This window comes from Megalops cyprinoides, chromosome 23, assembly GCF_013368585.1.
Source record: "Megalops cyprinoides isolate fMegCyp1 chromosome 23, fMegCyp1.pri, whole genome shotgun sequence".
NCBI lineage: Eukaryota > Metazoa > Chordata > Actinopteri > Elopiformes > Megalopidae > Megalops > Megalops cyprinoides.
This window is the reverse complement of record NC_050605.1, coordinates 4,038,688-4,065,586: the sequence shown is the minus strand read 5'-3', so window position 1 is coordinate 4,065,586 and position 26,899 is coordinate 4,038,688. Positions and strand designations below refer to the sequence as shown.

Genomic DNA, 26,899 nt, shown 5'->3' with positions numbered 1-26,899 from the left:
TTTTTCTCATCATGGTGTGGGATATGATTAGGTTTCGGTTAGCTGATCCTAGATCAGCCCACAGGGGAGCTCTCTACCCTGGGCTGATAACTTCTTTCATTCCTCACTCTTCTCTGGCTGTGGTCTTCCAGGAATCCTGATGGATTTGCATGCACCGCTGGCCCTGTAACTTATGCTATGGACACACACACAGACACACATGCTAAAAATACACACACACTGAAAACACACACCTACACGTGTACTATCTTAAACACATGCATATGTGCAGAGACACAACACACATTAAACATATACACACCTTAAAAATAGACACACACACACGTGAGGTTTAAGTCCACCTGCCCCAGGATCCCCCCCACCCCCCCGCCCCGTTCTCAGACGAGGAGGACTTCCCAGACTGAGCGCGCCCCTTCTGTGACCCCCCGCCTTGTAAATTTATCTAATAACCATAAATGAAGGGATTTCCTGACCCCGAAAGGCAGGTCAGGCCGGATCTGAACACGGGAGCTTTCTCAGAGACCGCCCGCTTTCAACTCCACAGACAGACAGTGGAGCAGGAACACACAGACACACACACACACACACACACACACACACACACACACACAGACACACACACACACTCTTACACAGTGCCGTGCTTTACTCAGCACCGCAGAGTGTCTGTGTGTGTGCGTCTCTGCCTGTTTGTGTATGTGATTCTTGTGTTGTGTCGGCAGCTAATTGCTCGTGGTTTTGTGTAAAGTAGTCCTTGGGAACAGCCTGGTTCTAATGGTTTTGTTATTGTAGCCGTTGGTTAGGCAGTACGGAGCGGGGTCACGAAGAGGGGGGGGCGGGGCGTTCGCAAGCCTGTTTGTGTAACTCGGGCAAGAGGTCAGGGCCCAGTTCTGAGAGTTCAGCAGCCGCTCCCTGGATCCGGGCCCCCGATCGGACCAGATTCTGCTGTGGCAGTCCACGACCGGGAGAGGATCCAACCACTCAGTAGATCTCAGCAGTCCTATGCTGCATCCCAGGACAACCGAGAGAGAGACCACAGAGTCCAAATCTACTCTCTGTGACCAGGGGATGCTTGCGTTTTACATTAGATCCAGTGGAATGTGGAAAACTGATTCTAAATATAGTCTCTGCTATTGGCAGACAACCAGTAGACAAACAGATAATAAGAATACTGGTGAGAATAAAGATAGTAGCAGTTACTTCTGAATATTTGCAGGTGTGCAGTAGATTTGATCACTTCAACGTTTCAGACCTGCATGAAAATGAAGATGTTGGTGTACTTTAACACACCACATGTGTCACGTATGTGTCAGTGTACGTGAAACAGCCTTCTCTCAGCGAGGTGTAATCTCCCTGTCGTTCACCCCCCAGGACAGACATGCCGTTGATGTGCAGGTCAGGACTGGCTTTAACCTCATCGTTGTTAGAAAGGCACTTATAAATATTTACTTTGTGGGAGCGGGTGGGGGGGGGGGTCTGTGTCCTCATCATATCCAGATGAGCGAGGGCTTTCTCCTCTGAAAACAGGAAGAGGAATCTCGCTCTCCCTGACACCCGCCATGCTTCCATCCTGAGGCCCACCACACTTCCACCCTCAGGCGTGCTCTAACTGTGCCCTGAAGCCTGCCTTACTTCTGACCAAAGACTTACAAAATTCCACCCAGAGACCCGCCAGTAAGGCCCACCCCCTTCCATCTCAACCGCCCTCAGTCTCTCTGTGCTAATTCACCCCCTCTTCCACCCCCCTTAAACGTAGTCCGGCTTCTCACCTCACACCGAGTTCAGGCCGTTTTCTGCGTGACACTTCACAGAATGAGGCAGCCTGTTTTTACAGGGATGGAGCACAGAAGAGCCAAGAAAAAACAGGTTGAGGTCTCCATCTCCGCTTAGCTACCCAGCATTCCCCTGCTGCCGTACCACCTCGCCGCCCCGTTCTCTGCGTAGGCCCGGGCCCGGTTCGGTCTCTGTGCCTCGGCCTCGGTCCGCAGCACGGCAGGAATCCGCCCGGCCGCACCGTAGCCGGCAGCGGCGGCGTAATTGCCGGGACCGGCATTTTCCAGCGGTCCTAATCGCTTCCGATTTTTACAGAGAGGAAGCCAAAATGTTTGTAAATTCAGCAATTATGCATCTTAATGAGAGAAAACAACATTGACATTGTGCTCCCGTAAGCACGTCGTATATATAGCTCTTAATAACTTTAAGTGGTCCAGACTGGACCAACGTCGGGGGAATTGGGCCCAGCCTAAACAGGGCCCTTGTTTGACTTGGATGCGTTCTCTGACAGTGAAATATTAAAAGAGAGGTATTGACAGGCCAAGCACTGAGAACAGGCGAGGCGGCTGCCAGCATTTTATTTTTTCGACCTCGAAGCACAAGGGAGCCATTTCCTCCCCTTAAGTTGTCTTTTTGGGGGGTTAAACGCCTCTCTGTGCCCTGACCCCGCCAGGGGACATGGGGAGACTGTCAACAGACATTCCCCGTATCAAGATTTTCGCGTTCCGCCAAAACAGACTAAGTTTTTTATTGGGGCAGTTTTATGAATTAAAAATGGAGAGAAGGCTGAAAAAGCCAGCAGTCCCTTAATGGACTTTTTTTTACATGTTTTTTTTTTTTACTACATAGGACGGATACCACCACCCAGCTGAGTTTTTTAAGTCCTCGGCCCTCTTTGGCATACATACAAGAAGGGCTCCCAGATTTCTGTTTTTAGTATCAAAGAGATAATTATTCTCTATAAATGATCTCCCAATATACGTGCAACTGTGGTTCAGGTCCTGAAAGGGCCGCCTGCAGCCTGCATGCAGGTAAAAATAGAATTGCGGGTGGATATTTTGCCATCAAAAAATCTGCGGGGGCAGCAAAAAAACAAATGAAGTTCTATGAACCTTCTGTTATATTAGAGTTTTTGCCTGTGTAAGTGCTAACGGAGTGGGCCTGTTTATATTTAAGAACATTTCTGTTTGCCTTGGTAGTCATTAGGTTGAATGTGACATGTTTAGCTAGATAATGATTTTCTCGGACATAAGACCAGCCTTAGAGCTGTAGCGTTGTGTTTCAGGATCTCAGACACAAAGATGTTTGGTTAGAATCAGGGCTTTATAATGGCGCTAATGGCAGGTAGCCCAGTACCATTGAAACAGAGCGAAATGAATGGTTAACTTGAGAGTCATCAGGCGTGTCAGTCTGCAATTACAGAGTGAGAAAAGGCAGACAAATGAGAAAAGAACATATTGTCTTTTTACAAGAAATTAAGAAATGCGTTTTGAGTCGGGCTGAGTAATCAGAAAAAAGAGAGGAATGATGTCAGTCAGCCGTGGAAACGTGGCGATGGTGTCGTCCTGGGACCCCGTGACTCTCACCTGAGGAATGTCCTCGCCCGCCGTCGGGACGGAGGCAGGGAGGGAGGGTCCCGGGTGCGCTCCCTGTCCCCCCGCCGCGGCCCGCAGCACAGATCTGCTGTTCCGCCTTCCAGCGGCGCTCAGCCGTTGCCTTCTCATGGGAAGGGCAGACTGCTGGCGCCACGGCCTTGCCGCTCCCAGCCAGCGCGTACACACACACACACTCACATACCAACACACACACACACACACACACACACACACACTCACATACCAACACACACACACACACACACACACTCACATATAAACACACATACACACACGCTCACATACACGTATAAACACAAACATATATACATACACATAACTATACATATGTGTGTGTATCTATATATATATATATATATATATATATATATATATATATATATATATATATATATATATATATGTAGATACATATAAACACATCTATATACATGTACATACATATACACACACACACAGTCCTCTAACCGGCACTTTAAAGCACCCCATACCCTGCCTATTAAGCACATTGTTGTGCTGCCTGCCCTGGCGGAGGGTAAAAGGTACCTTTAGCAGCGCGGTATGCGCTTCCCACATCCGGGCATGGCCCGCCCTCCCACATTTCTCTTTTATCCCTCCCTTTCTTTTCTCTCGCTCCCGGAAAGGTGAGAAGTTCAGAGATTTCCCTACAGCGGCAGGTACGCTGCCTCTCAGGTAAGGGACCCAGGACGGCAGGAGTTCGGCACCAGCCTGTTACGAACGGGCCGCCCCAGAAACAGCAGCTCTTTTCATGTTTATGCTCAAAACAGTTCATTTAAATCCTATATAAAAAAAACAACAAACAGAGAAAAGAGTCGGTTAAAAGCAAAGTGTTGGGTCAGTGGGGTGAATCGGCAACACTTAGCAGGTGCTTGAAAGCTGAAGGGGGGGGTGGGGGATGTTTTCTGCCCAATTAGTGGCTCATAAAGCTGTCAGCAAGCTCCACCAAAGGGCCACTGCTTCCTCTGTCAACACTCACAGACGCGTCCGCCCAGAGAGAGAGAGAGAGAGGGAGAGAGAGAGAGAGAGAGAGAGCGCTGTGGCAGCCTGGAGAGGCAGAGTATCTTGAATCCCTCAAATATCTTGAGTTTTGAGCCTTGACAGAGGCAGAGACACGCTGGCCTGCAGACTGAGAGAGGCCTGCCAGCCTCTCCAGAAAGACACGGGGTGACCTGTAGCACCAGAGAAACGTGTCAGAGTTGAGACAGAGTCTCTCTAGCCTGTAGTCTGCAATTTTTGCATGCGGCATGTCATATTTTAGTGTAGTGGAACTGGGCATAAATAGAAGCAGAAGAGAAAAAAGTCCAAGTTGCTCGTGCGAGGGTTATCGTTTTTCCCCCCGCGCCGCCAAAAGTTTGGAGCTGGCCTTGCAGGGCGCTGTAAGGCATAGGGCGTTATTTTAAGCACCCCGCGAGTCGACTAAACTTTCAATTATTTATTTAACCTAATTAGAAGCAGTGGTCCGCTCTCTCTGTAACCCTGATCGGCGGGCCGAGCCTCTGGGTCAGATGAAAAATAAAACAAATAAATAAAACACCCGGATATCATCTCCCCGGATCGCCCCGGCCCCGTAACCTTGGAGACGCTCGCCGGAGGGTCACGACCCCGAGACGGCTCGGCTCCTCTGGAAGAAATAGGTTTCCGAGTGTTAGTTTTAGCTTGATAACAGAATGGGGTGCAGGGAGCTGTGTCACTTGGCTACAGTATGTTTTATGCTGCTCTTGTGTTTTCCTGACCTCCGTTGTAAATATTTCCTCATATCTCTCAATGGCAGAAATGTACAGTTTTACGTGTTGCGTTTCTGAATGTATATCTCCACGCCGGCCTTGAGCTCGGACGCCGACATAGCCATTAAAACATTCTCCAAGGAGCCGGGGGTGGGGGCTCATTCACTCGATGAAGGGAAGAAGATAACATACACTCACACTCTGAAACTTCTTTTTCAGACGCGCCGTTGAAGACACTGTGTCGCTGGAAAAGTTAGCGCTTATCGATTCAGTAAAAGTTGAGAGAGTGGGAAAGCGTGCTGTCGTCTTCTCTTTTGCATTGTCAGATGGCTGCCTCCTTGCCTTTTTACTTGAAAACCCCAGCCCAGGCCTGTGTTTTTTGTGTCACGGAGACTAGATTTGTCAACACAACGCATTTTATATGTAAAATGATAGAGTAAAAATAGTGGATGCCGAGGCAACCAAGGGCGATTTTTCAGTCTTGGGCCCAAGTGCTGTCCCAGACCAACTTCTCAAGATAATTTTCTTTCTAAAAAAGAAAAAGTAGGATACGTGAATCCCATATCAGTCACAACTGGATATTTTACGTGTGTGTGTGTGTGTGTGTGTGTATGTGTATAAACACATACATATATATAAAATATGTGTTTTTGTATGTGTTAAATGTATATACACGTGTGTGTGTGTTTTGATATATATATAGATACAGAACAGGCTTATATCTGTACATTGCAAAACCATGAGTATTTGGTATTCAGTATATAAGTATGGTTTAGCTTCTCAATGAAACACTTTATTCTAATCAAGGAAAAATGCACTTTTGTACATTGCTTTGGATAAAAGCATCTGCTAAATGAATAAATGTAAATGTAAAAATGGCACTTAATTTTATTTATTGGTTAAAACAAGGAAATCTCATCAGATTTTTTTCCTGTCATTTTCACAGCAACCAAAACTATATTTAAAAATACTTCTTAACGCAACTTATTAGTGAGCCAAAGCGAGGAAGGGGGAAAAAAAAAGCAGATTTAGTTTTACCTTCAAGGAGAGCCGGTGACTTTGCGCATTATTTTACCCTGTTTACTTATGAAAGCGATATTGCCCTTTAGTGCGGCTTGTGTGACCATCTCATTATATTCCCTCACAAGCCCCGGACGATTATCTTGCGCCTAAATCTGTTCAAATTACTGCAATATGGCAGCGAGGGCCGGGGGAGACATTAGCCTGGGCCGCGGCGCAGCCTTCTGAAAGCCATCAGCGCGAACAGCACGTCCCTCTCACTGATCCTCGCTAGAACAAAGTCTGCCGTCCGCCGATACGCCGCGCCCCTTATCTTGTTTATTTGATGGAGTTTTTCAAACGCAAACATTTTCTTTAGATGCACTCCGAAAATCTCGGCAGATAAAAATCGATGCGAGTTAATTGCACGAGATAGGTAGCCGCTTATTATTTCCATTAAAACACAGAATAGCCCCCCCCCCCCCCTTTTTTTAACATAGTGTCGCTTTGCCTTTTTTTTTTAATCCTTTTTTTTCTTTTGGCCTTTTTGAAGTGGAGATGAAACGGTTGTTTTTCTTCAGAGAAAGAAAAGGGGGGGAAGAATACTGCCGAGCCAGAACCTGGTAACAATTGAAATGCAGTAAAAATTGTTTTTGCCCTGGTGTGACCGGTTAATGATTTTCTTTCTCCTGTACGGGTGTTTGCGTGTGGCGGTGTATGTGTGTATGTCAGTGTGTGTGTGCGCGCGTACGTGTGAGTGGCCGTGTAGAAGCTACAGTCCCTCTGGGCTAATGTTGTCAATGTAGGGGGGGGTCTCGGCCCCACGAAACTGTGCTGACCTCTCCGTTGAACCCGTTCTCCAACGTTAGCATTTCCCTGACACGGTTTGAAGGAGGGCCAAGGCCTCCATGGCATTTTCCTAGTGTTGCGTTGGAGGGATTTTTGAGACTCCCTGGGCAATTCCCTCTGAGCCAAAGTAGCCCAAAACAGCATTGTTTTTAAAGGTTCATTGCCAGCACTCAAGTGGTTCTTTTTTTTGCTTTGTTTTTTAAAGAGTAATTGCCGAAAGACATAATTGTGGAGGACTTTGAAGTAAAAGTCATTTTGGTATGAAGCCACTCTAAAGTGAAGGACTTTTCTGAGCGGAGCCAGTTTTTTCAGTCGGGGAAGATGTATAGATACCGTTCTGCTGGCAGTTCCAGAAAATTCCTTGCGGGTCTGCTCTAATACGGCCACATTTTGTGATCGAACAGTGTTAGCGTAATGTCCCTCTAAATATAAAAATGATATTTCCGTGGAGAAATTAACATGTCATTTTAGTTTCTGGGAACACTTTTTTAATTCTTTGTGTGTGTGTGTGTGTGTGTGTGTGTGTGTTTGGAAGGGGGGGGGTGTATGAGTGAGAACCCATTAGCAGTTGCAGGTGACTTGTGATAAGTGACGGATAACCGCAACTTCAGAAAAACAAGGCATTTTGTACAGTTTCTATAGTGTTCACGGTTGAGGAGAAGGCCAGGGGAAGCGAGCGCCGCTCCGACACGTCGCCTGCACGCCGTAACTCTGAATGCAGCGTAAATTACTCATTAGGCGCCGCGTGCGTGTGTGCCACCGCGAGGGCTCGTCTGCAACGAAGAAGAAGAGGAAGAAGGACGAGGGGGGGAAAAAAATAGGCCTCCATCATCAGCCGGTGTTTATTGTTTACAGTTCCCCGGGTGGCGCCAGGCCCTGGAAAAACAGAAGCCAAAAAACACTTTGTTATGGGGAGCGGACGAATTCTGCGGTTTTTCACAATCGCAATCGGGGCTCTTGATCTAAAGAGAAGAAAAAAAAAAGAAAGAGAGAGAGAGAGAGAAAGAAGGTGAGGTATGTTATAACAAACTATGCTGCAAGCAAGAGAGAGGGTGGCATTCCACCCCCACCGCGTGAAAGGTGCAAACGGAGCGCGCTCAAGAGATGAGGGTGCTGTGGCGTCCAGATCCCCCCCCGCCCAGGGTCTCGGTCTGGTGGCGGCTTTCTGCCGCGGAGCCGGCCTGACCCGGGGAGCAGGGTGCCCCCCTCCCCAACACCCGAAGCCTCTACAGTCTGAGCCCATGTTATATCTCTGGAGTCATAACACGAGGGCCGCGGCTCAGTAAGGAGAGCCCGTAAACCTGGAGAGAAAGATAAACATGCGGCTGGGCTGGGCGGGTTACGGAGCGGGGCGTCGCGGAACCGGCAGGAACGCCGCCCGCGCTACGAGTGGGCGAAGAGTCCGCCCGTCCCAAAGCACCGGCTCTGAACGCAAACCGAAACCGGGCCAGCTTTCCCAGATTTTGCTGGAATTATTTCTGTTTCAGTTCAGTTGCAGTTAAATAATACTTTTGTTCATTGTATAAACATAGAATGTTTTCTGAAAGACTTTGCTGACGCATACACACACACAGACGTGAAAATATATACCCACATATATTCATATACGCATATGTATTTATTATGATCTTAGATTTTAAAAATCTATCAGCTTGATGGTTACACCGGTAAAATAAAATATTGAGATATGTTTTTTCAGAATATACAATTCGTAAAGTAATTGTTAATTTCCACATTCTGCTCACTTTGTAGTTTTTTTCCTGATTTGATTTGCATCTGATCAAATGTGTTAAGCAGTTAAGTGGATTTTTTTTTTTTTTTTTTTTGGCTTTGTGTTCTGTTTTAATAAAGTGAAAGAAAAAATTAATCCACCCGCCGTTTGCAGAACTTCCCTGAATAAATAATTAGACCAAAATGAAAACTAACACACAAATCATCCCAAATTGCATTTTTTTTTTCCCATCATGAAATGTAAATGATTACCATGAAAGACTTAAAGTGATTTTTCTTTTCACAAGGAAGTCGTAATTGATTTGACATTTCAGAGCACTTCAAAGGCATTTTGCCCCATAGGCTCTGCAGTAAATTACAATATAAAGGAGAGGATTTGCCATTAACCGGGTGTCAAGTGTACACCCAGTTTTTATTTATTTTTTTATTTATTCTCCCCCCCCCCCCCCAAAAAAAAGTCATTCTGTTTCTCCGCGGATTAGCGCGTTTTGCTTGCCGCTTCAGGTGAGGGGTGAAGGAGGCAGCTACCACAGGGGCCCCCCCTGTTTTTCGCTAAACGATGCCAAAAAGAAACGAAGTTTCTCTCACATTCGTTACAATTTTATTTCGTCTGCGCATTTTTTGTTTTTGTTTTGTTTATTTTTATTTGCGTGCCTTTCTGGCTCGAGCCGAGCAGCTAGGTGGGGGGAGGCTTGTGTGTAAATATACAATTCAATAAAGGCTCGACTTTATCGGACCAGTGGGGCAAGGAGGCGATGTTTATTTTGGAGGCAGGTCGGGCCTCCCGGCGGAGCGCGCCGGGGCCGGGTTTCGCCAGCCGCCTGTCTGGTCTGGCTGCTCGATAACTGCACTCTCCCCTGGTCAAAATCGTTACAGAGGAGGGCAGCCGGTGTCGATAAAGTTGTTTCGAAACACAGAAGGGGCGGCGGAGTGGGGTGGCGTGGCCGGGCCCGTGTGCTGCGGACCTTAGTGTTTGCTGTTTTGGTCGCTGAGCGGAGAGCTGCCCTTTGGCTGATGAGCCAGGCACTACGGCAAAGCTCCAGCAAAAACACCTCAATGTGTAATGTAGCTTCAACTCTACAAATGTGTTTAACAAATGTAAAATCACTGGTGCACTAATGTAATTAAATTAGGTAATTATCTTACTTCAATTTTTTCAAAAGAAGAATTAAATATATTAATCTGAATTTAGCAGTCCCTTTTCATATGACACGTGGCATTATTAAAAATACAAGCATGCAGTTAGGCAACAGTTAACCATCTGTTCATGCTGTTAACAAACAATAAATGTATTCCAGCTTTGTAGTAATTTATTAACTGGTCATTTTAGTAGTTACGGAACAGATGATAAGGTTTTATGTAAAGCGTTAAAGGTTCTTAAATCAAAATAGCAAAAAGATGAGAAATTATTCAAATTATTTCAAGCATAAGACGCTGACATATTGTTTATCATAAGATAAAATTGATGACAAATGCTTAAATCATCATGTCAAAATTGCTTGTAAGCCATGAATTTAAGGTGTGAATTGGAAAATTGTGTCTGTACTTACCCCCTGTCTGTTTTGAACTTAAAGAGTGAATGTAAAATCATGTGTATGAATTAGAGTGTAAGTCATCCTGCTTGAGTGAAAAGTCAGAAAATCAGCGATCAGCATGCCGATTTATCTACACAGTACTGCGTCGGAAGCAAGCGCATGCATACATATGTATGTGCCCGCAGTATAGGCACAATTGTAAAAGGAGGTTGAGTTGACTGTTAAAGCTGAATTTGACTTTTTTGAACCAATACCCCTATGATATTACAGGTTTGAATTTTTATTCAGAAAGGTATTAAAATTGCATAATTGTATTTATAAAATTGTATACAAATATATAATTGTACAATTGATAAAATGGCTATTATATATAAATGATATAGTTCATGTGATTATTTTATAATTATAATTATAAGTAATTGTAATTGTTGACCATTTATGGAGTTGTCCATGAGCCTGATAAACGGAAAGAACTGCTTCGGCTGATGATTGGACGTTTTAATGGTGAGAGCGATGCGGGAGAGAGTGGCCCCCCCCCTCAGTGAGACGGCCCACCTCTCCTTTTTTTGCGTGCCCAGTGTCGCCTTTTCCTGAAAAGGTCGTAGTCCAGTCCCCCCTTTCAGCGTCTGAGACCACCCTGTTCCCACGTCACCCACAGTCAGTAGAACAGGAACGATCTCCCGGTGATCCCGAGGCGGAGATCTAGAACCATTCCATACCGTGATGCACTTCTGAAAGGGCTCTGAGAGCACTGTGCGTTTCGGCCCCCAGTTTTACCTCACATGCTTATATGATCCAAGTGCACGCTTAATGAGGTCCTGAGCACAGCTATATGATGGAACGGGAAAGCAGAAATGTCTGTGCCGTGACCACCGGCGTCTGTGGGCCTGGGGAGTCCTGTTCTTATCGGTTCTGGTTCCGGTTACCAGTCATTTTTTTTCTTAAGGGTTCCTTTTCATGTCATTCAGGACAGGACCCAAGACTGGTTTTACATACACTGACCTTTCATAATCGGGGTGGGGGAAAAGGGGACAACAAGGTCCCCACGACACCTCCGCACCAGCTGGTTTACAGGGCAGCAGTAAACACCGTGTTGCATTACGGCTAATATTAAAGCGCAGGTAGGCCGGGGGTGGAGGGGGGGGGTCGCCCGTGCTTATCAGCGCCGGTGGTGCGACGTTGTGCCCTCCCGTCCGTGCGGGAGCCTCTCTCCCTCTCATTCTTACTGAGAGGATTAGCACCGCGGTTCCTTTGTTCTGGAGACCGGAGAGACCGGGGTCAGACCTTCGCCTTACCTCTCCCTCCCTCACTCCCTCCCTCTCTCTCTCTCTCTCTCTCTCTCTCTCTCTCTCTCTCTCTTCCCTTTCTCTCCATCTCCAGATCTCCCCCCCTCAATCTCTCCCTCTCCCTCAGCACCTATCTCTTCATCTCTCCTCGCTCTCACTCCTTCTCAGAGTCTGTGTTTTTGCTTAAATTGATGAGTCAAGCGAGCGTGGCATGCGGGTTCAAAGGCAGGGGTCAAAGGTCGAGTGATTTGCATCCCCGCGCGTGCCAGATAAGGAGCGGGGTGGCGCTAGTTTAAGGCACTGATGAAATCCCCCCTCTTGGCAGGAGCCACCAGCGGCAGGGCTGCCTGACTGTAAGGGTTACTGAGATTGGGTTTGACTGACATGCAACAGGCAAGCATACTGGATTGGACTCTCTTTTTTTTTTGTTACATTGGCGGTACGGGGAAGTGTCACATCAGTCCTGTCAAAATTTATCAACGTCCCAGCGGCCTTCCAACGCGTTTGCGTGACAGAGCTGGGGTGGGGTCACCCCCTCATCGGAAGCTCACCCCCAAATTCTCACACCCCCGTTGCTACGCCTTCCCACCGTCAAACCAAACCCCCACCCCGGCGTCACGGAAGAGCACCCGACCGTCCGGCCGACGGGCCGCCGCCTCCATCTTTTTATTTATTTTCACAAACAGCGTTAATTATGAGCGCGGCGGGGGCTGAGCCCGAGCACGTCCTCCTATGATGGACTAGCCATCATTAAATAATTAGAGCAGTCATTATCATTAATAGAATATACAGGGTTATCTGCCGGTTAATGCTGCGCTAATAGAATGGGCCCTCTCTCCGTCTCTGGCGCCTGGGCTCTCCTTCCCCTCGCGCGCGCAGACGGGCCCGTACACAGAGGCGATTATGAGAAGCTCGCCGCCCGCCACAGGAGGCCGAGCCCAGAGAAAAAAAGTAGACCTTATCTCAGGCAATTAATCAACCAACTCATATTGCGGGACAATTATTCAAAGCTTAGTCTTGAATAACTTATAGCCCGAAGGTTCTTAAACTTTTTTTTCTTCCCCTTTCCTTCTGTACCCCCTGGACTTCTTTTTTTTTTCTTTCGTTGTCGTCTTTTTTTTTTTTTTTTTTGCTTTGGTAAGTGAAGGTCGGAGAGGTGTTGGCGGAGCGGGTCCCAAAACGGGGTGAGAGGCGGAATGGTGGGGTTTTTTTGGAGGAAGGCAGCACAACACAGGGTGTGGAGCGACCTGGCGTGAGGCCTTGGGTCTGTTGTGTTTATATGTTGTCCTTTCTTTTTTGCCCAGTGGTGAAAAACAGGGAGGGTAGCCTTTAAAAAAAAAAAAAAACATGTCAGTTTGGTCTGTCGGCCCACTTCGAATGCAATTAACATTCCTTGTCGGCAGCAGTGTGGCATGCGCGGCACAACAGAAACAGGAAAAGGAAATAGCTCCACTTTGCCCACACATCTAGGAAAGTGCTGTGACCTACTCTCCTCCCTCTCTTATATACACCCACACACACACACACATTAATATGGTCAGAACCTAAGCTCTCTATGTTTATTCCTGTTTTGAGAATTTAGTTATATTTATCTGACTTTTCAAGATGCAAAAGTCACCTACGTGTTCTCTGCAGTCACGAGTGCAGGCAGCCTTTTCAGAAAGTGCTTGAAAGATCTTGCAGGAAACCTGCCATTCACGTTGTTACCATTTTAATGATTTCAATGAAATGCAAGAAAAAAAAAACAATCTATTTCAAACGGACTCCGTTTTGCGAAAACGGATGAAATTTTAAATGTCACCATTCCACATCTTGTCGATTTGGGCCCTGCTGTCTTAGGATGTTAATAATTGTGCCATCGCACCGTCGTTTGTGGAATTACAACATAAAAGCGTCTTATCTAATGCCTGTTTACCCCTACCCTATTCGCCTTCGTATTGATTGGGTCTCCTCAATAAATGTTGCCGATTTTAATTGTACTGTCCCTAATCCCGCTCATTTATTTTAATGTACAGGAGCGGCGAAAATAAGGAAATCAATGTAATGAAACTGATACGGAAGATGCAGGTTAATGAAGTCCACAAATACGTGTCTTGAAGTGTGCCCGAGTTCAGCGGCGTATCTGCACATTAGTCGTCGTCGTCGTCACGGTTGTGGCGAGCGCGTCCATTGCAGGTACCTGCCGAAGGTGGATGAGCCGCACCAATCGATTGAGCCGTGCGCGCGGCACTGCCCCGCGCTCCCCCTTTTTTTTTTTGTAATTGACAGCTCCTCTCAATCTCCATCCTAAATAACCCTTCCCTCTTATCTTTTCATTTTAATTTCTGCACAACACGCGTCTCCGCTTGATTCCTCATTTTACACCCAATTTTTTGTGCTCTCGATTATCGTCTCGAACTAGATTTTTTTTTTCATTTGTTTTTTTTTTTTCTTTCAATTTGTAAATAACGCAATCAATTATGACTCGCGCGCGCGGAGCCAAGACGCTGCGCGGCTCTCTCTCGCGGAGGAAAATTAAAAGCAGAGATGATTTGCGATTTGGAAAAGAAAAAAACCAAAACAAACTGAGCCCTTGGTAAATAAAATCGTCTCTCTTTTTCCACCGCCATCATTTGATTAGAGAACTCGGTCTCTGTGAATAAACGCATTAGAAGTAATCACACCCGCTGTAGATATCTCTCTCTCTCTCCCCCATCCACTGTCAGCTTGTCTGGGTGGTGTTTCCCTCCTGTGTTTTGTTCTCCTCTGTGTAGCTCTCTGATAGACTAATGTCACCTACACTCTGTGGCACCCACAAAAAAAAGGACAGAAGAGCTATAAATGCAAATACCGCCTGTGCCCGCTTTACAAATTAAATGTCAGGACATAAAATATCGTCAGTCTCATTTGCCGTAAGAAGGATGACAAATCCATATTCTTAAATAAAATTCTTATTACAGCGCGCGGTAATCATAGCGGAACAAAGCGCTATGATTAACGATAGCAATTTATTGTATCTGGGGTGGAAAGGGAGAGAGAGGGAGAAGAGACATCATTGTTATCATAATTCATATCATAAATAACACAAGAGAGCCAATCACGGCGCTTCGCCGATGTCAACCCAAATAACCTTTGATAACAATTACCATAGAAGGCAGTCACAGAATCCCTAAAGTCACAATGTTATCTTATCCCTATTCTATGGTTATAGAATACAACAGTATTACCATATAGATTAGACTATTTATAATAGTAGATGTCATCCTGGGTCTTACTTGCTTAAAGAAGCATTTTTAATGTTTCCATTGTGGGGAAGGGGGTAGGTGGAAGTGTCTTTGGGAAGAGATTATACTGTAGCCTTTATGTCGCGGCTGAATCGCAGGGCTGTATCACGCCGAAGCACATTTCGTGAACGGTCGTGGCCGGGCTCAGACAACAATTGGAGAGGGGTGTGTGGAAGGGGGAAGGAGGGGGGTCTGTGTGAAGGGGGGGGGGGTGTGAGGTAATCGAGAAGCGGGAGATATTAGAAATCTTTTGATATTGCTAAAGATTACTCCAGCGGCGAAATGTATATCTGGTGGAAGGTGTTGTTCAGCCAGTTTTATCTGCCGGTAAAAATTGCGGTCTTGGATAGCGATATCTAACGCGAGTGTGGACGGCTCCCGCAGCACGCAACCCCGCTGCGCCGTTCTGTGTACATGCGAGAACATGTTGCTTTGCACCCTCGACATGTACGTGTACATCAAGGACCTCCTCTAGCGCTGGGATATTAGACAGGAAACCGATACGTGCCGGAACATTTCAGAATGTGGCAGGGGTGTATAAATATGTCCCATACGGTATATATATATCTGGCCTCTGTATTTTTGTATTTTATAGTTAATAGGGGGTTTGGTTGTGACAAGCCAAATTTTTTCGATTAATTTGTATTTGATTGTCATTGATTTTGACGATTGTAAGACGATGGGTGAGATTCCTCTGAGGGGATTTCAGTGTTTCCTGTTTCTGCCTGTGAGGTAACTTCAAAAAATCTGCAGCATACCAGGCAAAGAAATCCAAAATGCTTTTATTAAAATAACACTAAAGGCATGTCATATGCATTGTGACTGCAGCTAAAAAAAAACCTTGCAGAGCTTTTTTTTTTTAAGATGCGCATTGCTCTGCCTTCATAAAGGCTGTCATTCACCTCCAAGTCATGTTTTATTAACAGAACCCTATCAGTAGCAAGACAGACTAAACGTTTGCAAGAACAAATAGGCTATATTGAAATAAGCGTCCTGATACGGTATTATTAGCAGAATTAGCATTTTTATGGGGAACATCATATCAACTGTATTGCGGCACCCGCGTTACCAAACCTAAAAACTCTGACCCGCTTCGTAACAGCTGATAAGTGTTGTGTGCGTTTACGTGATGAGCAGAAATATGAGTAGGTGAGTGTCCTGGAAGAACTTGATAAAACACATCCAGGCTGAATTTGGAAAATGAAGGTTTTGTTTTGCAGCGCAAGTTGAGTTCTGTGAAGAAAAGGGCACATGGCTCTTCTGAAGGTCAGTAGTGGAATTAAAAATTGATGATCGTGATTGTGTGATGTCAAAAAAAAAAACAATAAAGTAGGTTATCAAGTTTTTCCAGGGCGCGTCTCAGTTATTTCCAGTGTATAGATGCTGTGAACATTTCAACAGATGGAACATAAATTATCGTTCTGCTGTGTGCAGTCTACCGTATGATAAATCTGTCACTGCTATTTGAGGATTTAAAAAGATTGTTCGGGAAAGACTTGTCGGAAAGGTAGTGTACTTTTGCTTCTTTGCTACATTTCCGATTCTATTTTCAGAATTAGCTTTTTCCTTCTGTACATGGAATTCAGGTCATGTGATAAAAAGAAATTTTGAAATGGGTGAAAAAGGAGCTTTGAGAAGATTTTTTTGGGACACGGAGATCCTTGAAATCTTTTTAAATCGTCGGAGAAATGATTTTTACTCTCTCCTAATTTCACCACACCTGCCGTCCCTCTTACTGAATGATGTGAGCTTTGTGTTACTGTCAGTGGTGACAGTGCCAGAGAGGTGCATTGTGGGTTGACTGATGAACAGTCTTACGCATTCTCTCTGAATGTGTGTTAGAAGTTTGCAGTGCACACTTTTAATTGCATCTCTCTCTCTGTTTCCGTACAGAGGAAGAGGAGGAGCCAGTCCTGCCCGACATGGGAACGTCAGCCGAGGCCATGCAGGTGCCCCTGGATGAGGAAGAGGAGGAGATGGAGGACGACGAGGCTGTCAACGACGAGAACTACCTGAGCAAGAGGCACCTAGACAGCCCCGACTCCATGGACATGATGCCTGTGGCGAAGAGGCCCCGCCTACCCGGGTACAAGTCGGCGGACAGCCCAGACTGGGGGGTGGAGCCTCGGGAGCCCCTGAGCTCCCTCAACCCGCAGCGTGCCCCGCCCCCAATGCTGTCCTCCCTTCACTCCCACGACAGCTCTGGCTCCCTCACCCTGTCCCCTGAGCCGCCGGGCCATGCCCCCTCCGCTAGATCCACTCCCCCGGCCGTGCCCCGGGCGCCCGACTCCAAGCCCCTCGCCGCCCCGAGCCGGAAGCCCAAGATCACCTCGCCAGGCAGGCCGAGGACAAAGTCGCCCAAGAGGGCGAACGCAGGCGCCGTGGCGGGAAGCCCCATCCGGTCGCCCAAGGCCGTGCAGAAGGAGAGGAAGAAGTCGCCGGGCCGGACGAGGAGCCCCAAAAGCCCCAAGAGCCCAAAGGTGGGCCCCGCCAAGGTGCCCCACCTGCCGGGGAAGATGGACATCCCCCCGAAGGCATCCCTGAGCGCGTTGAGCGAAAAGATGGGGAAGGAGAACATCCACTCGAGGCAGGGCCAGGCGATGGCGGCCGAGTCCAAGAAGCAGCAGCAGCTGCAGCATCAGCAGCACCAGCAGCAGCTGGCGGCCGAGGAGCACCTGTGCAAGCTGGACCCGCTCGACAACACCATCGACGACTCCATTGACGCGGTGATCGCCCGGGCCTGTGCCGAGAGGGAGCCCGACCCGTTTGCCTTCTCCTCGGGCTCTGAGTCCGAGAGCGACGTCTTCTCCAGCCCGCGGCGGCTCACCATCTCGGAGCCCGCCACGCCCAAGCTGATGCTCAGCGTCAACAGCTTTGGCAAGGACACCTCCACGCCGCTCGTGCCCAACCCCGCTGCCGCGCTGGGCGCCAGCAACTCCTGGACCATGGACGACTCCATCAACGAGGTCATCCGCAAGGTCAACCAGGGGGCGCCAGGGGGGACGCCCCCCGGTGCCACCTACCTGTCGTCCCCGTCCGCCTCGCCCCCCACCCCCGAGCCCCTCCTCAAGGTGTATGAGGAGAAGAACAAGCTGGCGGCGTCGGCCGACGTCAAGAAGAAGCTGAAGAAGGAGCTGAAGACGAAGATGAAGAAGCGGGAGAGGGAGAAGCAGAAGGAGAAGGAGAGGGAGAAGGGCAAGAGCAAGGACAAGAACCGCGACAAGAGCCGGGACAAGGAGCGCGACTTCATCAAGGAGCCCAAGGTCCCCTGGAAGGACTTCTCTGCCAAGGAGGACGAGCAGCGGGAGCTCTTCAAGCCGCGGGACGCCGACGAGCCGTCGGTGCCTAAGGTGAAGTCCCGCGACAGCGGCGGCTCCAGGAAGGACAGGGAAAAGCACAAGGACAAGAAGAAAGATAAAGAGAAGAGCAAGAAGGATAAAGACAAGAGGGACAAAAGCAAGGACAAAGGCAAAGAGGACAGGCAGAAGATTTCGGCGGCCCCGCTCTCGCTCGGCCTGAAGGAGGCGCCGTTGCCGCTGTTCAGCCCCGCGGCCTGCCTCCGCATCCCTTCCATGCTGCCCCCCCTGCCGCCCATCCTCCCCGACAAGCTCTTCCAGGACAAGGACAAGGACAAGGCCAAGGAGAAGGACAAGAAGAAAGACAAGAAGGAGAAGAAGAAGAAGAAGGACAAGGAGAAGGACAAGGAGAAAGAGCGGGAGAAGGAGAAGGCCAAGGAGAAGGAGCGGGAGAAGGAGGAGAAGAAGAAGGAGAAGGAGAAGCGAGAGAAGGAGAAAGAGAAGGAGAAGGAGAAGGAGAAGCATAAGCTTGAGAAGGTGCGTTTCTGCCGTGAGGGGTTCTCACAAAACCCTGACAGGGAAACACTGCTTAAAGCGCTTCCAGCTACTAAAACATCACAAACGTTCACATCATTTGTCAGCGTTCTTTACAACACACTCAAAGATCACTTTTGTGATAAAATATTTTGTGATTAAATTATCCACATCACATGTTCACAACAGAATGCAGCTTTGCTCTCAGTTCCAAGGCTGTCGATAGAAAGCTCTGCAGTCGGCATTTGGGGTTCACACCAACACGCACAAGCGATGTCAGGTGGCGTTTTTTTAAAGGGCCGCGTCCGTCCCCGGGACCCGCCCGCCCTCCCGTCTTTGTCCGACGCTCGAGAGAGCGCGAGCTATCAGCCGGGGCGCACGCAAATCAAACACGGCATAATGCCGCGGGGGCAATTCCCCCCCACCCGTGTCTTGGGTCCCCGTGTTTACTCTGCCTCGCAGCAGATCCAGCGTCTATCTCCCCGCCGCGCGCCCGTGTTTATTCAGAGCGAGGCGCTCCTCGTTATCTCGCCAGCCGTCCAATCTCTCTCGCTCTGTCTGACAACAAAATGCGTCTGTAATGTATGTACAGTACATAAGATCATTTGGAATCGATTTACATAGGTAAGTCGAGAAATCCCTCTTTCACTCATCCCCCCCCACTCCCCCAGCCCCCCCACTCCCCCCTGCTCCTACGAGATGGGATTCTGAAAATCATTTTCTTCTCCTTCTTCTTCCTCTCCTTCTTCTTCATCGTAAATCTCTTGATCACTTTAATTTTTTGCTAGGCTGCTTCGCCGGTGTCCTGGAAAAAAAAAAGAGAGAGAGAGAGGAAACGAGAGAGGGAGAGAACGAGAGAGGGGGAGAGAGAGAGGGGGAGAGAGAAAGAGAGAGGGAGAGAACTGGAGAGTTAAGGCTTTATCAGCGAGTGCCCTGAGGTATGCGGGCAAGGAGCTAAATCCTGAGAGATTAACAGAAAAATGCAGCACGTTGCAGTAAGGGGCTTATGCCACCGCTTGTATTAGTTCAGGTGAAAAGAGTATTGCTTTTACATAAAACTGGACAAATCCACCGACAATGTGTTTCCCGTCAGGCTACAATGGAATCTACTATCTCTGTCTTTCACCCCCCTGTCTTGCGGGTTCAGTAAGCTCCGGGATCTAAACACCATCCCCCCCCCCCCACGACCAGACCACACTCCGAGCTGCACTACCGGTAGTGGCAGGAGCCGCGGCGGCGTGCGTGGCGAGCGTTTAGCTAAAAAGCACCCTCTCCCACCACTAATTCATGCTTTAATCAAATCTAATCCCCCCCCCCCTTTTTTAACGAAAGGCGTTCGTTTTTAACTGCTCTTAGGAAAAGCACTCCCTTGTGCTCAGGTTTACTGTTTTTAATAGAGAAGACTGATGTTTCTGAATAGCAGGGTACTTTGGCAGGGCACACGGTAGCGCTTGCGTAGACTTTATTTGCAGCCGGTGCGAGCAATTAGCGAAACAAACATTGGTTCCGTGTTCATCAAACAGCGCAAGTGGCACAAGTGAAAACCGCATACATTACACAACCCGGTCGTCCGATAACATCATTTGCTGCTGTTAAAACAACATGGGACAAATACAGGCTGTTAAGTATCACTCGCGCTTATTTTCCGCCCAAGACGAAGATTGCAGTGCCACTGCAGCACCGTCAACATAGTTGCACTTGTTATACACTTCATGTTACGTTCACATTGAGATGTACTCGTTCAGTGGACCCTCTTACCCAGAGAAAATCACAGCACTCGGCATGTAAGCGCTTATGGTAAGAGCAGCACTACAGAGGGTGAATAAGCTACATAGGGAGCCCATTGTGTTTAATGCAAATGATAACGAGCCGACTTCTCACTCTCCTAACTTTGGCAATGACAGACTTTTCTTACGTAAGTTAAACTGCATGATGCTCTGTGCTAACAGTGCAGCCCTGGCGATTTGTCGTTTGAGAAAGATGAACAAGAATAATTCCTAACCTACTGCAGTCATCCTGCCTGATTTTGAATTCCAACGTGGTGCTTATTCAGTTCTTACATGCTTGCTGAATCAGTACATTGTTTTACTGCATAAAATGAATGTGTTTTTTTCACTAGTCACTTGCACCAGATATAAATAATGCTATGCAAGTCTATGCAAGTACTGCACCCTATCAGAGACACCATTGGGGCCCAGACTTTGGCTCTGGCCTCTCTCATTTAAACTGTAGTGCAGGAGTTAGTGACTTCCTCAATCTACAGTAATGGGTCAGACACCTGGTAGATACTGGGTGTGACCAACCCCCCCCCCCCCCCCCTTTTTATTTTATTCAATCGGATATTTTTTCCCCAGTAGAACTCACATTAAAATCAGGTGCAAGTTACATGTACGTTTAATAGTATTTGTTTAGGCATGAGTATGGGCTGTTGTCATAGAAACACCTTAGCTTAACACTCATAAGTTCAAGCGGATGAACATCATGTGATGTTTCTCAGGTTTTTTAAATCTCACAGCCTTCGCTGCCATCTTCTGAGACACTCACAGGTCCTGAGGGAAACGACAGAGCCAAATCATGACAAAGTGTCCCATCTCTGGTGTGAGGCATTATTATGACATTCCTTTTGTCTACATGAAAAGAACAGGAAACGGTGTCTTACAAGAAAGGCCCTTTTTCACCATATCACATTCGGCCCTTTTTTCTCGTAACGATTTCCAAAGGCTAGAAGGCCAAATCTACGACAGTATAGCGTGTCGGTTATTAACATAATTAATCAATTTTGCTGTTAAGTAGCCCGCGGAGCCCCCCTCGGTGTGTTTCTTTTAAGGAGTCCCCTTTGACTGAGCGGGGTACATCGAGATACAGCGCAGGTTAAGTGGGGGGCAGGAATTTAGGATAACGGCAGCTGCCCGGTCCTTCCGAGCCATTTAATAGATAATTAGCATAAGGAGATAGCAGCATCCGTCCGTGCCGTTGCCGTGACCCTGAGCCGCCCCCCCCGCGATCGAGGCCTTATCGCGCAGGTACAGGGGCGATGTTTCCGTCGTCAGGGGCGGGGAGGCCTTTCAACTCTCGGTGCACGGCGACCAGGGAATCAAGAACTGCTCTCTTCCCCCATCTTCTTCATCCCAACTGCAGTTCTCCACTTCTCTTCGATTTTCTACCGTTAAACTTGAGAGCACAGCAGTACAGGAGCATTCTGGTCAAGACCGGTCATATCCGGTTACTCTCTGCGAAAGTCAGACCCTCTTCCCCACCCTTCTTCACCTCCCATTTCGAGCGCGGAGACCTGCAGTCTATACATGGGAAATTAGTGAACCTGTTCCTTAAGTGTTGGAATTGTGGGGGATGAAGGAAAGCCTGCCTTGCCATGGGAGCAGCCTCCACTGGGGGGTGCTGTGCTAATTAGGAGGGGGCGGGGGGGGGGGGGGCGTTTTGTCTCCATTTCCATCTTGTGACTCCTGCTTACTGTGCACATATGGTAATGTGTTGGCGAACACAGTTATTTTACACGTTTTATTTTTCGAAAACGATGCAACTCGCCAGACTCTTTTTTTTCTGCTGATGTACACATTTTCATTTTGGAGGGGGGCGGGGGGTATAAATCCACAAAGGTTTTGTAATAAATGCACCGACGACAATGGAAACGGAAACATTAAAGGGGGAGAAACAAACGTGATTCTGTGTTAAACAATTAGTGCTGGAGCATTATCCCGGATCCTACAGTAACAAAGGCCTGGCAGCGGCAGGGGTTCGCCCGCGACACAAAAAACAACGGCATCACTGCCGCTAAGCTGCAGAAAAGCCCCACACTGAAGCACAGCCCTGCCTCTCTCTGCCTGCCTGTCTGTGCTGCAGTAACATCTCTCTGCCTGCCTGTCTGTACTGCAGTAACATCTCTCTGTCTGTCTGTGCTGCAGTAGCATCTCTCTGCCTGCCTGTCTGTGCTGTGCTAACATCTCTCTGCCTGCCTGTCTGTGCTGCGGTAACATCTCTCTGCCTGTCTGTGCTGCGGTAAAATCTCTCTGCCTGCCTGTCTGTGCTGCAGTAGCATCTCTCTGCCTGTCTGTCTGTGCTGCAGTAGCATCTCTCTGTCTGTCTGTGCTGCAGTAGCATCTCTCTGCCTGCCTGTCTGTGCTGTGCTAACATCTCTCTGCCTGCCTGTCTGTGCTGCGGTAACATCTCTCTGCCTGTCTGTGCTGCGGTAAAATCTCTCTGCCTGCCTGTCTGTGCTGCAGTAACATCTCTCTGCCTGCCTGTCTGTACTGCAGTAACATCTCTCTGTCTGTCTGTGCTGCAGTAGCATCTCTCTGCCTGCCTGTCTGTGCTGTGCTAACATCTCTCTGCCTGCCTGTCTGTGCTGCGGTAACATCTCTCTGTCTGTCTGTGCTGCAGTAGCATCTCTCTGCCTGTCTGTCTGTGCTGCAGTAGCATCTCTCTGCCTTCCTGTCTGTGCTGCAGTAGCATCTCTCTGCCTGCCTGTCTGTGCTGCAGTAGCATCTCTCTGCCTGTCTGTCTGTGCTGCAGTAACATCTCTCTGCCTGCCTGTCTGTGCTGCGGTAACATCTCTCTGCCTGCCTGTCTGTGCTGCAGTAGCATCTCTCTGCCTGTCTGTCTGTGCTGCAGTAGCATCTCTCTGTCTGTGCTGCAGTGGCATCTCTCTGCCTGTCTGTCTGTGCTGTGGTAACATCTCTCTTCCTGTCTGTGCTGCGGTAACATCTCTCTTCCTGTCTGTCTGTGCTGCAGTAACATCTCTCTGCCTGCCTGTCTGTGCTGCAGTAACATCTCTCTGCCTGCCTGTCTGTGCTGCAGTAACATCTCTCTGCCTGCCTGTCTGTGCTGCAGTAGCATCTCTCTGCCTGTCTGTCTGTGCTGCGGTAACATCTCTCTGCCTGTCTGTCTGTGCTGTGGTAACATCTCTCTGCCTGCCTGTCTGTGCTGCAGTAGCATCTCTCTGCCTGTCTGTCTGTGCTGCAGTAGCATCTCTCTGTCTGTGCTGCAGTGGCATCTCTCTGCCTGTCTGTCTGTGCTGTGGTAACATCTCTCTTCCTGTCTGTGCTGCGGTAACATCTCTCTTCCTGTCTGTCTGTGCTGCAGTAACATCTCTCTGCCTGCCTGTCTGCCTGTCTGTCTGTGCTGCAGTAACATCTCTCTGCCTGCCTGTCTGTGCTGCAGTAGCATCTCTCTGCCTGTCTGTCTGTGCTGCGGTAACATCTCTCTGCCTGTCTGTCTGTGCTGTGGTAACATCTCTCTGCCTGCCTGTCTGTACAGTAGTAACATCTGAATGAGGCCCTTGCATTCCCACCCTACATGTGGACCTGTCTCTGTCTGTCTGTCACCAGTGGACCCTCTGCACACAGGGCAAGGTCACGATGCTGGCAGCCTCTTACCTTCCTCCAGCTTGTTGTTGCACTGGAATCAAACTAACATTACAAGCCCAAGAGCCGAGTTGCCGTTTTAACAGGAAGCATGAAATGAGCGACAAAGGTCCCGCAATCATGCAAACATCTCTGGTAGTTCAACAACACACATGCTCTTAGCAACGTCAATTTGACCAACCTACAAAACTTAACTGAATTTGTAAGTTAAATGCCTTGATGCAGGTCTGCTGGCTAACATTCGCCTTTCAGGGTAAATACAGAGCTTTTTTGATAATCTGTATCGGTGCATGAAAGTGAAAAATTAGCACAGAAGATGCCCCAACCCGGAGTGAATGAAATGAGCAGATGCACTTATGTTAGTATGGGTATCTGTTAACTGAAAACTGAAACCGTAACTGACTTTTCATCACTTTGTACCTGCAATTAACATCAATTGGTTGTGATTTTTAACAGTGTTGAGATGTGATGAGTCTATTGTGGTGCCATTTCGTGATCGGTGTAACGGTGTGGTCGGTTAGTAATTGCGTTAAAAGGTGACTTATGAGAGTGTTAGAAGTTTTTCAGCACGTGATGGCATCTTGTTGTAATCGATCTGTAATGGCATCTCCTGTGTATTTCCAGGTGAAGGTGGAGCCCCCTGCGGCCATCCCATCTCCGGTCATCCCCAGACTGACCCTAAGAGTGGGCGCTGGTCAGGACAAGATGTAAGTACCCCCTTCCTGACTCACACTTGCCTGAACAAAACATACTCCCTAGTACAAAATCTTCTCTGCTGGACAAAATATGCTCTCCTGGCCAAAATCTACCTGAACAAAATTCTCACCTGGACAGAACGTACTCAGCTGTATACAAAATAGTCACCTGAACAACACATACTCACCTGGACAACACACAAATTCACCTGGAAAAAACATGATCTCCTGAACAAAACATACTCACCTGAAAAAAATTAACTTGCCTGAACAAAACACAAATTCACCTGAACACACACTCACTTAGACACTCAGTCCCTCCTTATTTCTGTGTGCCTGTTTGTGTGTGTGTGTGTGTGTGTGTGTGTGTGTGTGTGTGTGTGTGTGTGTGTGTGTGTGTGTGTGTGTGTGTGTGTGCCAGTGCTTGTATCTGCAGGGAGAGCTCAGTGATAAAGTGACTCAGACAGGAGTTAAGCCGGTCGGATCTCCGACGGTGGTGTAATGTTTGCACACAATGGCTGTATAATGGGGTCAGAGAACTCCCCACCGGGGCTCCCCCTCTGCCTGTCTCTGTGTGCGGGCGGGACCGACCCGTCCCTCAGCCCCCCCCCTCCCACCCCGACTGCACACTCAGGTCTCACTGCACCTCTCTAGGCCCCCCCTCCACCCCGATACCAAGCCTGCCCATAGAGTCAGGACCAGCGGGGCAGCCAGCAGGTGTCCATTTCAGGTCACATGACCCTGTCCCTGGATGGCCGGGTGGAGGAGAGGGAGGGGGGTGGGGGGTGGGGGGTGGAGTCAGGTGCAGGGAACCCCCCCCCCCCCCCCTCGGCGTGCCCCTCCCCTCGCACGTTCCCATCAATGGGCCCCACTGTTCAGGACACTTAACTCCCCGTGACCTGAAGCAGCCAGCGGTGCAACCTGAGCGCGGAGGCGGCCATTATCCGCATGGGACTCGGCGGGCTGAGCGGAGCCGGGTGGGGGGGGTTAGGACCAGCACTCCCACAGTGCGGAGGACAGGACGCCACTCTTTCTTTTTCTTTCTCTCTCTGCACTCTCCACTCTGTGCTCCTGTTCACATCCTTCTCAAAAGCAAGCAGCATCAGGGAAGGACTGAAGACTACATATTCACAAATATATACCTGTGTGTGTGTGTATGTGTGTTTTAGCTGTCACATGATTTTAAAACGACAGAATTTAAAGGGACTCCAAAAGCTATGCATAAATATATGTGTGTGGTTTAGCAGTTGGATTATGGTGGTACCACAGAATTTAAAGGTTTTAGTATGAAGTTATAGTATAATGTATAACTTTGTGTAGGGTAAATGAGGGGTCCTGTTGTATGGGTGTCTTATAGTGTGTGGCTGGAATAATGTAAGTAAGCATAGTTTACCTCAGTGTGAGTCTAGTGTTAATGCAGTGTCTCATTGGGTATGTGACTCAAGATCTAATAGAGGATTAGTGTGAGGTGTTAGTTTCGCACTATGAGTTAGTGTACTTTTGCTCGCTGACTATGTGACTGAAGACCACCCGCGGAGCAGTGAGTGTGTGTCTGGCCCCAGTCACCTTCCCTCAGAGCTGAGTCATCAGCCCCGGCAAAGAGAGCCACTCAACCCTCCCAGCTCTGCCTGCCTGACGCAGCCTGTCTGTTAATGATACCAGCCACAATAGAGACACACAGCCCTGTGAGTGTGTGTGAGAGGGGGAGAGGGGGAGAGAGAGAGAGAGAGAGAGAGGGGGAGAGAAAAGGAGGTGTGTGTGTGAGACAAACAGAGTGAGTGTGTGTGGGATGTGCTGTGTGAATGACAGCAAGAGAAAGGGTGTGTGGGTGTGTTTGCGAAAAAGAAAGTTTGTGTGTGCGGTATGAGTGGTGTGTGAGTGACAGAGCAACAGAAACATGGCGTGGGTCTGTGCACGTGTGTAAGTCTGTGTAACGTAATTGTGTGTGTGACAGAGAGTGTGTGTGTGTGTGTACTGTAATTGTGTCTGTGTGAGTATGTGTGTGTGTGCAGTGTTTTACCATTTGAGGCCCTGCTCTCAGTCCTGGTGCACTGCAGCCAGGCAGGGGAAGTCAGCTTGGGGTCCTGATCTCAGTGTTTATAAACCTGCCTTTTGTTCCTCCCTGATGCCTCCATTTCCACCAGCATTTCGGGAAGGAAGTGTTCCTCTCGGCCTGTAGTGTCTGTCAGGAAGCTTTTA

At 48.3% G+C, this 26,899-nt stretch overlaps 1 protein-coding gene across 1 annotated transcript in view; it reads left to right on the top strand.

Moving 5' to 3' along the window:
• The window catches only part of taf3 (TAF3 RNA polymerase II, TATA box binding protein (TBP)-associated facto), a 53,572-nt gene that overhangs the window by 20,483 nt on the left and 6,190 nt on the right, over positions 1–26,899 (top strand). The window contains exons 3-4 of the mRNA XM_036518302.1: positions 16,691–18,630; positions 24,630–24,712. Coding sequence (XP_036374195.1) covers positions 16,691–18,630; positions 24,630–24,712 — 2,023 coding nt within the window. The remainder of the gene's footprint in view (positions 1–16,690; positions 18,631–24,629; positions 24,713–26,899) is intronic.